Source organism: Pangasianodon hypophthalmus, chromosome 15 (genome assembly GCF_027358585.1).
Source record: "Pangasianodon hypophthalmus isolate fPanHyp1 chromosome 15, fPanHyp1.pri, whole genome shotgun sequence".
Classification (NCBI taxonomy): Eukaryota; Metazoa; Chordata; class Actinopteri; order Siluriformes; family Pangasiidae; genus Pangasianodon; species Pangasianodon hypophthalmus.
Window position 1 is genome coordinate 24,542,563 of NC_069724.1, and position 15,062 is coordinate 24,557,624.

At 34.6% G+C, this 15,062-nt stretch overlaps 1 protein-coding gene across 1 annotated transcript; it reads left to right on the top strand.

The window, feature by feature from the left end:
• The first annotated feature begins 663 nt into the window (after positions 1–663).
• arid6 (AT-rich interaction domain 6) lies at positions 664–12,217 on the top strand. The gene is made up of 6 exons (XM_026928725.3): positions 664–877; positions 5,501–5,651; positions 5,841–5,893; positions 8,023–8,120; positions 8,212–8,362; positions 9,329–12,217. Exons 2-6 carry the CDS (start codon positions 5,510–5,512, stop codon positions 10,604–10,606), a joined length of 1,722 nt encoding a protein of 573 aa, XP_026784526.3. The 5' UTR covers positions 664–877; positions 5,501–5,509; the 3' UTR covers positions 10,607–12,217.
• The last annotated feature ends 2,845 nt before the right edge of the window (positions 12,218–15,062 follow it).

Consider the following 15,062-nt stretch of genomic DNA (forward strand, 5'->3'; position numbering starts at 1 on the left):
CAATAGCATAGAAGCCCCAATAGAACAGGTATGATATTAATATTAGTATAAATAATTTTTGTTTTGTTAAATGAAAAAATATATATATTTATTTATTATTTATTTTATTTATTTCATTAATAAATAAAATATTTTTTTATTTTATTTTATACATTTTATAATTTTTTATATTTTTAAAATAAATTTAATTAATTAATTTATTTATTTTAATTTAACAATTGCTCTAAAATATTTCAAATACAAAAAAATAGCATTATATTAAATTAATAATATCAAATATCTATTATATATTAGCTATATAATATATAATATCTATGTGTAACACCAACAACAACAACAATAATAAAGAATGTGATTTTATAATTCTTTTGTTTTATTAGTAAAATTAATTTCATCTCTGCCGGTCTCTCTTCTGCATTTTATTCTCTAGCTCACTTCAGGGTGTTGCTCCGACCAATTAACATAAACTTCATTTAAAATATAATGAGATAATTAGCAATATTAACGATAAGTCTAACTATTCTCAATATTGTGTTCTGAAGCCGTTTTTAGAACCGGTGAAACCAGTCTGATTCTGCATTCTTCATGCCTCACACACACACACACACACACACACACTTCCACAAACACTTCCACATACACTTATACACAAGGTGCAACGTCTTATTACTAACAAGTTGTGATGTCACTCAGGTAAAAGTGCTGCTGGTCCTGTTTGGTGTGTGACAATCGGAACAGTGACTTCATGCCAGAAACACACACTCGCAGCCAGACATTAAGACACAAAGAAGGAAAGACAGAGACATTAAAGTCATCGTACATTGGATTTGTGCAGATCTTTACTGAGGAGCTCGGAAATTTATAGAAAAACACACAGGTAAGATCTGAGACTTGGTGATGGGATGTAATGAGAAGTTTAAAATATTGTAATATTGGACAAATCTCAGTCAAATAAATGAAGCGTGCATTGTTAAAGTCCTGAAGTTGCATCATGCACAGTGGTGTGACTCTGAGCAGGCAAAAAAAATATCACTAAACTGTTCTGCAATGGAGTAATTTCTTAGATAAAATGGACTTCACAATGAAAGCAAAAAATAAAAAATAAAAAATCAGTGCATTGTATCATCATCTCGCTTTCACAGATTTACCATCCGCATTATTTATTACCATTTTTACACTTTCCATGTCCTGACCTTATACTTCTGATGGAAAGTAATTAAAAAGAACACAAAATTTTGCAATAGTGTGTAATATTAGCATAAATCTGAAATGTAATATTAGCAAAACTCTCCCTTTCTAGCTCTTTATTCCACACTCACATGGCAGCTTAACAAAACTGAAATACGTGAGCATTTACAGTCTATTTAAGAATAATCCAAAGAAGATAAAATCTAAGATATTAAAGTATAAGATATTAAAGTGTGTAAATTTCAAGATAAAGCGAAACCTAGTGAAAATAAACAATGTGTGTTCACTGTGATTGTTCATGAAATGCTGCTGAATCTCTAGAATAAGATTTTAGAATTAATAACAATCATGGACGCAGGAATTACAGAACCAGCTAACAATAAACAAAAACTCTAAAAGCTGCATTCATTCATTTTAAATATATGAACTGTGTGTTTATGTAGGCATTATATAGCATAATACATTTAATTTACTATATGTTCAATTCATATAATTTTATAAAATCAGTTGAATTGCACAAATATTTTCCCAGTGAGTAGCTGCTGAGGTAATGCACACTTTCATAGTGAGAGGGTGCTGAAAGACGATTTAACACGACTGTATTAATATAATTACAGAATAATTCAATGAATTTCAAGTATTTTAGCCACATATTACACACATGAACACATCAAAAGCAAGATTAAACAGATCTTTACTGGGAAATAATTAATATTTTACCTCTAAAGCTTCATCTAATGAACATGAACATTTTTATTCTACATTTTTTAAATGGTTATCTTGCACTTTTTTTTTAATTGAACTTAATCAGAACAAACGTGAAAGAGGATAAACTATATTAAATATGAGAAAAATTACTTATGTTCACTATGAATGCAAAGTTTTTTAGCTCAATTCTCCTGAAACACAGTTTAATACACACTGATTACACTAACACACATCTTACGAGCTTAATTCTATGTATTTTAGTTGAGTTTTGCGTGATTCAGTGACTGTCCAGGTCTATTTTCCCCATTTTTAATTATTCACATAGATTTTTTTTTTTTTTTACACATTACAATCTCACACTAGTTTAAATATAACCTGAACAAACAATCCAATTTCATAACATTAGCTAGCTAAGAGAAGTTTTTGTTTGTGTCTTACACAATGGAATATAATATAGAAATATAGAAATATAGAAATATAAGAAAAATCAGAAATATCAGAAATGCACCAAATTCAATAGATTTAAATATCAATATAAATCCATTGTTTTGAAAATAGTGACATTAAGGAATCATTAAGGAATTAATTATAGCATTTAGTTTATTTCTCCTTCTTCAAATATTAATAAGAATGATTTCTTAATGCATACTTCATAGAAAAGTGTGTGTGTGTGTGTGTGTATGTGTATATATATATATATATATATATATATATATATATATATATATATATATATATATAGAGAGAGAGAGAGAGAGAGAGAGAGAGAGAGAGTGATAGAGAGTGATAGAGAGAGAGAGAGAGAGAGTCATCCTCATAATCTGAATTACAAATAAAGCAGGACTTAATAAAGTTGATGTTTAAGGATGGATGTTTATGGCTCTCTGGCAGTGGTGGGATTTAAACTCACAACCTTCTGCTCACAAAACCTTCACTGACATTAAACCATATTTATAATGTCAAGAAGTTGGAGATGTAGAAGTGGTGAAGACTGAAACAGCCATAACTGTAATGTATAGACTGTAAAGGCAGTGATTTATTATATTCATTTATTATTTAAAATGGATACAATACATTTTCACTCTCAGGCCACGATTCCTCAAAATATAATATTATTTATTTCAGTCTTGTTTTAGTCAGATTATACCATCTACATGACAAAGTGTTTTAAAGGATCTGCTAAAAGTGAAAGAAAGAAAGCCCTGATATTAAAAGGACTAGTCTAACCACCAGGCAGGACACGTATAATGTCAGAATTGATTTTCCCCAGAGCTACGAAACGAGTGTGTGGTGATTTAGAGATGCATTTTGCATTATTATGATAAACTGGAAGCTGTAATAAATACGTGTAATAGAAACTGTTCCTTTAGGATATGAGTGACAGCAGAGAAATGAATTGAATTCCATTTTTTTGCTAACACAGAAATCACACACTTCGTAAATACTAGAAATGATACAAATCAAGTGTCACACTTTCGACTTCAACTTTTACCTGCTGATCTCTGACTCCGCCCCCTTTATCATCTGCGTACCGTGCTTTCACCTCATAGTTGTCGAGCACTTACATTTTTACACATATTTCCACTAGTGATGGAAAAATAGAGCACGGATGAAGCAGAGTCATTGTTGCCACCCAAACGTTGATTATTTTCCTGTAATAGCATACCTGGAAGAGCAAATTTCCCACATTTGCAATATTTCATTAATTAAAGAACATGTACTTTTTATCCATTTACAATTATTTTTAACGTTGCAAAAAAAACCCATCTCATACTAATGCAAATGTCACCCTGAAGTTGATTATTTTCCCACAACAGCACATCCTGAAGCGTGTTATTCCCCTTACTACAGCAATTTACCAAAGATTACAAAGATTATGTTTAACGTCGTAAATATCCACAAAAACATCTCCTCGTGCTATAAAAATTACACCATGGAGTTGATTATTTTCCTACAGCAGCACGTCCTGAAGCGTTTTATTCTTTTTATACTATTTTTCAAACATTACAATATTTCAAATATTAAAAATAACACGTTCTACTTTTTATCCATTTACATTTAATTTAGTAAATCTTTCGCAAAAAAAAAAAAAAATCTCCTCATGCTAGTAAAAAAACAACCGTGAAGTTAATTATTTTCCTATAACAGCATGGCCTGAAGTGTTTTATTCTTCTTACTACAGCAATTACAGCAATTTATTAATTAAATAATGACACATATGTCAGGATCCTGAACCATTTCTGAGAATATAACATTCTGTTAGAGAGAGGTTAGTACAGCAAGAAAATGCATCAGGGTTTTTTTTCTTTTTTATTAAGTTGCTAGGCAGCTAATGATCACATGACCTTAGGATTATAAGAATGCAAAGAATAACACAGAGGTCACAATCTGTTCCCACTAATTTAACCCCTGTGTTAACTAATTTAATTTCACAATGCTAACAACAGAGAATTCCTGCGACTCCTCGAGAGAGACGTGCGTGCGTTGGAGCACAACATAGTGTAATTATAGGAAATAGGACTAGGGTTGAAATAAGAGCTGAGCATTTGCACACGTTCACAATGCCGTCTTTTTCCAATCAGATGCAGTGTTTAAGGTACATGTAAACTTGCACGACTATCATGTGTAAGTATCTGTGACAAGTGATTACCCTCTTACCAGTTCAGCAGGAACCATGAAACACTCCAGAGATTCTCGGAACATTGTGTTCGTGTGTGATAAAGCACACTCAGTCCATCTTAGATCCCATCTTAGATCACTGAACACAGCAGTTTCTGTAATGTTTGTGGAGAGATGTACTGCGGCATCTTCTAACACCATGACCTGCGTTTGCTTGTGGATTTTCAGGCACATATACATTTCTCAAAATATGTTCTCAATGCACACTGTGTTTATTCTTCTCCTCTCCTGCCACACTGCGGCCTTGTCTCAGACGGATTAGGCCTGTTTGATCACCAGGTCAGAATTGTGACAGCTCATCACACTTCTGTAAGCCCGCTTTGTTCTGCTGTTTGGTCGAACTTTTGGATCGACATCTGTCCCATTTTCATCAAATATAAGTCCAATTCACACGACAAACACACCCCAAGCAGCCAAACCTGTTGTGCTGTGACCTGAAATCGACCTGAAAGCAGACACTGAGAGTCGTTACGTTATTATACGCTTGTAATATTATCTGTGTCCATTAAAACAGTGTGCATCGAATTAAAATAACAGCAATAACACAATCTGAAATATAAGCATTAAATTAAAATCAATAACAAAAAAAAAAAAAACAATACGAAAATCGAAACACTGTCAGCAAATCATCCAAATAAAACTGTTACAAATGAACAGAACATGGTAGATTTAGATTATAAATAACATTTAATAATAAAAGCGTTGCAATTAAATGAAAACTTAAATGTGATTAAAGCGATTAAGTGATTAGCAAGGTGTGTTAAAATAAAATAACATGAAAAAAAGACAGATAAATACAAGAAATCATGTTAGAATAGAAAAAAGAACAGAATAGAATAAATATTATCTGTATTCATTATAATAACACTAAGTATTAAAATTGTATCATTAAAGAATAACTGTTATACCACTTTTACATTTTCAGGCCGGAGCGATGGAGCAGGACGAACAGAAGGAGAAAACTGGAGAGAAAACAGAGAGCATGACGGAGGAGAGCTTCCTCAAAGACCTCTACTTCTTTATGAAGCAGAGAGACACGCCGATAGAGAGAATCCCTCACCTCGGCTTCAAACAGAGTGAGTGAGAGACACAGAGAGAGAGAGAGAGAGAGAGAGAGAGAGAGACAGACAGACAGACAGAGACAGAGAGAAAAGGGTCAAGATGTGAAAGAAATAAATGAAATAAAGTCACAGAGAGTGATAAAGATCATAATGCATTTTGTGCGTGTGTGTGTGTGTGTGTGTGTGTTTTCTCTCCTGCTGTAGTTAATCTGTACCTGATGTTTAAAGCGGTGATGGAATTGGGAGGATATCACCAGGTAAACATCAGCTCATTAACACAATTACAAATAACTACAGTGTGTTAATTCATTTATAATCACTAAAGTTTCTTAAGTTCCTGATGACGTCTCTCTCTCCTGATACTGACTGTATCACACCTACTGACTCTGAAGCTTCCCTTTTAGAGAAAACCTCTAATATGCAGAAATATTATGAGTAGAGATGGCACGATACCACTCTTTCTTTTCCGATACTGAAACCTCACTGATACAGATTCCCGTCCGATATTGCTTTCTTTAAAAAGTTTTAAAGTATTTTTTTTAACTCAAGCACTTCACAGTTAACACAGTTCACAGAAAAATCACTTACACTGTAAATATAATAAATATAAAAAGTAGAAATATAATAAAATAAGTCCTAAATAAAATAATTAAATAAAAAAACAAATCCAAATCCGATTCCAACCTTTGAGATTTGTTACAGGATCTGATATCCGATCCATTTTCTCCGATATCCGATCCACCATGTTTTGCTGGTATTGCCCCGATACCGAGTAGAAGATCTGTGTCATCTCTAATTATACCACATCGCATCATGATTACTTACAAGAATGTTTGCTTAAAACTGCCATTCTGGTTAATAATACGCAATACAGCTGTCCAATACAGCGTCATTAAATGTTAAAAAAAAACAACGTTATAAAGCAAAGCTGCTATTTCCTCTCTGTGCTATTTAAGGATATAAAATTCTTCTTAAGGTTATACATTTTTTTATTTCGTCACAGTGGCAGAAATAGCAAACCCCTATTATGAAAGTTATATTTACAGTTGAGTTTGTAATAGTTATTAGCTTAGATTTAGCTTAAATATAATAAAAGTTTTAATTAAAAAAAAAATGTGTTCTGTGAGTGGAATAAAAATCTCCATGGATCCAATAAATAGCATTTGAATTGTTGAATTATATTTTTAAAAAATGAAATAAAACAAAATTAAATTACAAAATAAAATGAATCTGTACCAGGGATCTGCTGGAATTTTATTTTCTCCAAAAAAATGTCAGAACTTTTATACACAGTATGTAACTTTATCTGGACCATCAGACAGATTAGCATAAACATAACAACAATTTAAAAACATTAGTGCTCTTAACTTTAAAATGGCGATTGTTATGAATATAGTTGAAATTATCTTAACTTGAAAGTGTGAGTTGAAATAGTGAGGAAATGTAGATTTAGTTGTCAAGATGAAGTGAGTTTTCTTTGAATTGATAATGTAACATAGTGAATTGTTTTAACTCAACAAATGATCATTAGTTAAACAACTTGTAAAACGTAACTTTTTGAGTTGAAACAAAGTTGAACTTACTCACGATTTTAAGACATTTTAAGGTGAACTTTCGTTTCTAATTTTAACCAACTTGAAATGTCTGTCAGTGTAGTCAGCTGTGCAAGCCAAGAAACAATAAATCCAAATATACTGCTTGAAAATATTAACATGGGCAGCAAAAAATGGATATATTAATTCTGTCCATTTTTTCAAGTGGGTTTTTTTTGTCATCCCTCTATATAGCTTGTATACACTGGAACGAGACTTCGTTTCTCCAGGAACATGGTGCAACTCAGAACAGTACGCAAGACTATATATAGTGCAATACACAACAGCGTGAGACGAGTACAGCACAATAAATACACAGAACATGGGCTGTGAACTGTAAACTATTTTGTAGAGTAGCAGTAATAAGTATAGCAGCAATATAGGCAACGAAAACGAGCTCCATGCAAGAGAGTGACTGATGCAGCTTTGGAAGGTGCAGGTGTGTAGTGTTTTTGAGTCATACTGGGTTAGGTGTTTGACTAGCCCAGGTGAGCGCTGGGACACAGCAGGGTGTTGAGTTATCTGACTGCCTCATTTTTGTTCTTTGTTAAGACAGCAACTGGTGATCCAGGTAGTCAGGGAAATGCTACATGTATAGAAAAGCAAGTGAACAGAAAAGAAACGTGTTAGTAAATTTTAATAAATCAGATTGTGTAGCTGGACTACACACTGCCACTGACAGCTTTAACTAGAATTAGATGGCAATCAGATTTAGAAGCTTATAATCTTGGTGGATAAGTGTAGTGATTGTGGGTGTTTACAGTGTGTGTGTGTGTGTGGGTGTGATTTGGCAGGTGACTGCACAGCAGCTCTGGAAAAAAGTGTACAACATTCTAGGAGGAAACCCTCGCAGTACCAGCGCAGCTACCTGCACACGCCGACACTACGAAAAGTGAGATCAGTGAGATCAGTGAGAGATTACAGAGATTAAAACTCATCTCATTGTGCCTTTGCTTATCAAAACCTGATCTTCCTGTCTCCAGACTCCTTCTTCCCTATGAGTATCACTTAGCCGGTTACGGAGACGAGATTCCCATCACACTTCCTCGACAGCGCAAACGCTTCCACTCGGATGATGAGTACAACCAGGGCCCCAAACGTGCAGACTTCACACACTTACACCAGTTTAATCAGGTACACACACTCTCTGTACTGCACACTGCGGAACCCTGACTCTGATAGCACAAGTTTTACTTTTTTATTAGTAATAATTTGAGACAGTTAGAGCTTATAAATGAATACAAACTAAAAACATTCTAGTTAATTATAAAAACTAACTATAAACTCTCTACCTTTCTACCTGTCTACCTATAAACATTAAACCTTTTCATCTCGTATTTCATGCAGTATTTTGCACAGGATATGAAATATTTACAAAAAAATCTATTAATATTAATATAAATAAACACATATTAATTCATTTTTGATTCATTCATTTAATTTACTTAAGTAATTGTTAAATTATTATTCACCAATTCCTTATTTCATTCATCTGTCAATTTAATTTCGATTGTTTGTTAATTCAGTGATTTATTTAATTAATTTGTTAATGCAGTGATTTCAATATATCAATTAATTAAATATTTATTTGTTTATTTGTTCTGTAATTCATATAATGAATGTATAATATATATATATATATATATATATATATATATATATATATAGAGAGAGAGAGAGAGAGAGAATGTTTATTTATTTGTTAAATTATTTGAATAACAAACTGTCAATTTAATAAACCTAACATTAACTTATATATTTATTAATTATTTATTTATGTATTTTATTTAATAATTTAAATATATATTATGTATTTCTTTATTTTTCTAACTTTTCTGTTCAGTAATTTATTTAATAGGTTTAATTATTGATTCATTCAATTATATAGGTTACCTAAATATTATTTAATTATTTGTTTGTTTGCTTGTTTGTTTGGGGTTTCGTTTGCAATTTATTTAGTGTAATGATTAGGTCATTCACGTACTTTACTAAATAGTATTTACTTATTTATCTATTCATTAAAAATCACCAATTAGCCATACATTTCTTCATCTGTTTATTGCCTGTATTTTCATTCGCACACATGTTTTTCTTATACAGTACCTCCCACCTGGTCCCATATCTCTACCAAGCTACTTGGCCATGTCTCTGCCCTCCGTCCCGTCCCTCAGCTCTCCGCTTCACAGTCGGCCCATGATGCCCTACATCCCTCCTTCGCCAGCGGAGACGGGAAGTGTTAAACAATCACTGGAGTACCTGCGTCACCTCGCTCAGGAGTACAAATCATCCTCAGGATGGACGGAGCCTCTGAACCTCAGCAAGAAACAGAGCAGGCTGGAGACATCCAGCAACATGCCATCATCTTTCACGTCCCCCGCCGCTAAAAAGAAGGAACCCAAGTTTTTAAACGAAGCCCCACCACTTCAACAAGGCAATCAGTCAGGAATCAGTGAAGCTCCACCTCCTGTACAAGCAGTCATAAATCAGACGAATAGGGATGAATCACATGTGATGAACCTCACCTCATCTTCTTGCTCCAGCAGTCCAAACTTGTGGAAAACGGCTCCAAGTTCCACTTCTCCTCCTCCTCATCCTTCTCACCCTTCTCACAGGGCAAATTACCCCAGCACAGTCCAAACCAAACCCACAACACAACAACGTCTACAAGTACCAGTGTCCAAACCAAGCTCCACTACCACAGCTCAGCTGAGCCCAGGACTCATAAGCCCCACTCTTCCACTGGACCCATATGCAGGAATGGAGATCCAAATCCCATTGTCTTTGCTTCAGAATTTGATCAAGGAAGGTCTCATTTTAAACACAGCATCTAATCAACATAATCTACCAAGACCCAAGCCCAACGAAACTCCATCATTGCCTAAAAGAATGACCTCAGAAACTAACGCTGATCAACCTGCAGATCTGAGCCTGAAGAACCAAGTAAGAAACATCAAAAAGTGTGACATCAGTATGAATGCTAGCAAGAGTGCTAGTGAAAGACAGGCACCCGAGAGCAAACAGTTTGCTGTGAAGCCCTTGCAAACACCTGAACCGGCCAAGTTTCCTTTTTATAATTATGTTTCTCACCTTAAATCCCCTCAAAGAGGTTTTCAGGAGCAACAAATGTCCCCCAAGCAAGTTCCTTCTACTACTGTGAGGATCCCAGTTCAATCAGGCCTCAAATCCCCAGGGTACAGTGAAGATTCAGCCCAGACTGGAGCCATCAAATCTGGTATGATGTCAGAGAAAACAATGGCCAGTCCCCCATTGGTTAAAGTGAAATCAACCGCTTCATCCTTTGTCCAGATCAATCCAGAGCATCTGAAACTTCTGTTTTCAAGCGCACCAGTTAGACTTGAGAGTGGAAAAATATGCTAAGAACCTCAAATGATATTTTTTACATCTGTAATATTTAATAGACCACTCAGCTCTCGGGTTTAAACTGCTGTAGGCCTATAACCTATACCACCAGGCTGGAACCAAATTTGACTGAGATTCAAGACCCAGTTTTGAACACTGCATCCAATGCAATTATATGAAAGACTATTTAGCGAGGTTTTGCCCTTTTGCCCCCAAAACATTTCTTTGGATTTTATAGCACTATCTATCTTAAAATTTCCAGCTAATCTCATTGTCATCCCAGTGGTGATCAGTATAAATAATACTGATTGAAATTGAGGTCCAAAAGCAGTGTACCTGCTTGTATAGGCCATCTCATTGCTATGTTTTAGTGATTAAGAACAAGAATTGAAATAAAGCTTAGAGTTACTTTAGACAGAAATACACTGATCTGGACATCACCAGAAAATTGAAGAAAGTAATGTAAAGTTCTCTATGATTATGATTTTCAATATGTATGCTGGCAGGCAGCAAAAATTCTAGTTTAACGCTAATAAGGCTAATGAGGGTATTAAATTTCCTACAGATTTGTCTGTGTGGGAAATTTCATGACAACCGGGAATTCAGGACTTGCCTCAACTTCCTACTTCCCTCTTCAGACCATTCGACCTCAACTGTCTGAGGATAGACAAAAATAAATGTTCACAGTAAACAACACACATTTGGCTTCTCTATGGATATAAAAATTCTCAAATAGCATTTAAATCACCCATTAATTATAGTATGGTTTCTGTTTTTCTAAAAAAAAAAATAGACATAAGATCTGAAAGAGATGAAAAATTTGTTAAAAAGCATGCACAAACATAATTAACTTTTTGACTGTCCATTGTAGAAGACATTGCTTAAACACTTTTGGAACGAAGGGAAGTATTTCCTTCCTGAATGCCATGAATTGTTCATATACCAGACTTGGATGTCCTCGTGATGTCAGGCTAAACTTCATTTCTGTAATAATTATAATAAAAATGTTTTTGTGCTTTGTGTTCACTGGGGAAACTGAGCTGGGTACATGAAGCTTCATTTAATAACTGCTCTTGAAGGATTTTAAAAATCAGGAATAAGCTGCCTTATAACAACATACTTGAAAAACTGTGACCATTAATTTGAAAAATTTGTAAGAAACACACTTGTGTGCCAAACAAATAATTATTTCTGGCACTGTGGCACAGAAAGAAGTCAGTTCTTTTATCTTAATGTATAATCAATTTCTTCTTGTTTAATTAATTCACAATGCTGTTTTTTACACCTCAGGATATAACATGATGTAGGAAGCTTATAAGAGCAGCTGAAGCTTAAAAAAGTTAAGAAATTTGTAAATAATTACATTTTACATTCATTTTAAGGAAGCAGAAGTAGATAGATTCCTGAATGAGAATGCTTTTGTTTTGTTGTTGTTGTAAATATCATATATTATTCATTTTTTTTTAAATAATCATCAAATTGTAACTTGATACCTATATATTTGAACTTTGGTGATTGTTTTTATAACATTATTTGATTTCTATAGTATTTACAATAAGTAACGATGTCCTGTATTGTACAGTGTCTTGAATTTTCCTAAACCTGAAAATAAAGCTCTTTTTAAATTAATCTTAGCTCATATTTTTTTTTAAAACTTTTTCCCACATACTTTTTTTTTGCATTATATTAAAACCTGTTTCACTAGGCCAACACAATTTAAAAAACAAAACAAAACAAAAGAACTGGTGACAAATCACAGTGATGAGGATTTGCACAGAAATACAGGTATAACACCTGAGCAAAGCAAACCAACACCCTAATATGTCTCATAGAATAATTCCTGACAAACCACCTCTCAGTAACTCACTCTTGCCTTTGTTAAGAGTCATGCCTGAAAATAACAGGTGCATGCTTTTTTAAGCCCATAATTCAAGAATACATTTGTCTTACAAGAGAATCATAAGTCTATCATTCCTTTATTGTTCACTGTGACGCAGGTACAAAACCATACAGGCTCGTCCATGTAACTTAAAATGCTTGCATAACCCTTGAGCAAAATAATTTATCACCACTCTGAAGTTGATTATTTTCATAGAACAGCAACACTCACACCACAGGAATTTGCCAACAATCTTTTTATTTTGTTAAAGACTGATAGATCATACTTTTATCTGCTACATTTAACGTTGAGGAACGTCCTCAAAACAAGTTAGTTCCTGTTATTATTTCGGTTATAGCAGCTATTAATACTCGCTCCCTCACCAGGGAAAAACTGTCTTGAATTCCATATGACTAAAAGAAAATAAGAATTAGAAGAAAGCAAATGTGTCTGTCACATGGCAGTATAATTTGGACTTTGGGTTTTCACCTTGTTTGGTAATTGTTAAAAGTATGCAGGAGGCTTATGACTTTATCGTAATGAAAAACCCCTGCATCCTGTACACATTCCTCACAGGTCACAATTCCTGATCATCAGTGAAAAAGTATTTAGAAATGATATGTACGTGCCAAAAAAAAAAAAAAAAATGAAAAAATAGTATCAAGACAAAAAGTGTACTCAAGCACTTTCAAACGTACTTTTAAATGTTCTGAAGTATTAAAAAATAAAAAGTAAATCATTTTAACTGATGAACTGTACTGTCATGATTTCATGTGAAAAGTAAATTAAAGTAGAGTAAAATAAGTAAGTAAAGAAGTAAATAAGGAAGTAAAATGTCCTGTTAATAATCATCATTTCCCATTAACTAAAATTTGACTTCCTGCCTAGTCAATTACATTAGCTGCTGGAACTGATACCAATCTAAACTGGCACTAGCAAAGAAATCAGAATAATTTAGTTAAATAAAGCCAGTTAGTTTAATTAAAGCCAGTTAAATAAAGCCATTTAATGTTACAAAATTAGCAAAACCTTCCTCAACATACATTTCAAATTCTAAGGACAAAACAGACTCCACATTTTATACGAGTCTTTGCTTACTCCAATTTTGAAACGTTTTATGAGGTAAGGCCAGAGGCGCTCATCCTCAAGTTCCACACTGCAGACTGGTGGCTTCTCCAGATTCATACACACACACACACACACACACACACACACGGGTGTTCACCACAGTTCACCACAGACGACACACTGGCACGATTCCTGATAGTTTGTTCTACACTGATGAATTTGATTGGCGTCTTTAAACTGAAATGTAAATAAAATGTGCTTGAGCCCATTAGATTGATGTATACCACATAGTCTTTGGATGGTTGAGAGAAGAAGCCTATGAGATTTGTAATGACTAATATATGGAGTAAAAAAGGGTTTTTTCCATATGAAAATGCAATTAAGTGAGAGTACAAGCTGTTGTTCTTTCAGCTGCTCCTGTTCGGGGTCTCCACAGCGGATCACTGGGTCTGCATGTTTGATTTGGCACAGGTTTTACACTCAACCCTCCTGTCTGATCCATGTTTGGGACCGGCACTGAGAGCAGATTCCCAGCGGCTGGGTTGGTGCCCTGGCCGGGAATCAAGCCCAGGCCGCAGCGGTGAGGGGGCAGGATCCTTAGCCTCTAGACCACCAGGGACTGTGATTAAGTAAGAGTACAAGTATTCAATTTTAATAATACTCAAGTAAAATGTAAATACCCCAAAATAATACTTAAGTATAGTAATGAAGCTTCTACAGTATTGTCCACCCCTGCTGATCATATGGCTTGATGCACACTGAACTCACAAAGCACAGACCTATAGTGAATCTGTGAACAATGTATATAATATTTGTATATTTTCAGGCAGTATTATTTAAGAACATTTCTACTTTTGCTCTAGGTTTATTTCCTGAAAACAAAAAAGGCAGAATATCAAGGACAATCAAATGCTCTGCATCTTAATACCCAGTAATGCATGAATGCTATTGCATGTGTAATCTAAAGAGTGTGTACAGGAAGTAAAGTCTCTTAAGTTTTGTGTGTGTGTGTTGATTCTAGAGCTCTGATAATAAGGAACGTGATCAGGAAATCAGGGTATGGATGCGTCGTATGTGGCATGACGAGTAGCAACAGTGTCTGTGGCATAGTTAACAGGGGCAGTTTGTAGGGGATCAGAGACATGGGGCAGTTTGTAGGGGATCAGAGACATGGGGCAGTTTGTAGGGGATCAGAGACATGGGGTAGTTTGTAGGGGATCAGAGACATGGGGCAGTTTGTAGGGGATCAGAGACATGGGGCAGTTTGTAGGGGATCAGAGACATGGGGTAGTTTGTAGGGGATCAGAGACATGGGGCAGTTTGTAGGGGATCAGAGACATGGGGCAGTTTGTAGGGGATCAGAGACATGGGGCAGTTTGTAGGGCATCAGAGACATGGGGCAGTTTGTAGGGCATCAGAGACATGGGGCAGTTTGTAGGGGATCAGAGACATGGGGTAGTTTGTAGGGGATCAGAGACATGGGGCAGTTTGTAGGGGATCAGAGACATGGGGTAGTTTGTAGGGGAT

Coding starts and splice junctions, on each gene's coding strand:
- arid6 (XM_026928725.3), top strand. CDS start 5,510: ATGGAGCAGGACGAACAGAAGGAGAAAACTGGAGAGAAAACAGAGAGC. Junction 5,652..5,840: donor TCACCTCGGCTTCAAACAGA/GTGAGTGAGAGA, acceptor CTCCTGCTGTAG/TTAATCTGTACCTGATGTTT. Junction 5,894..8,022: donor AATTGGGAGGATATCACCAG/GTAAACATCAGC, acceptor GTGATTTGGCAG/GTGACTGCACAGCAGCTCTG.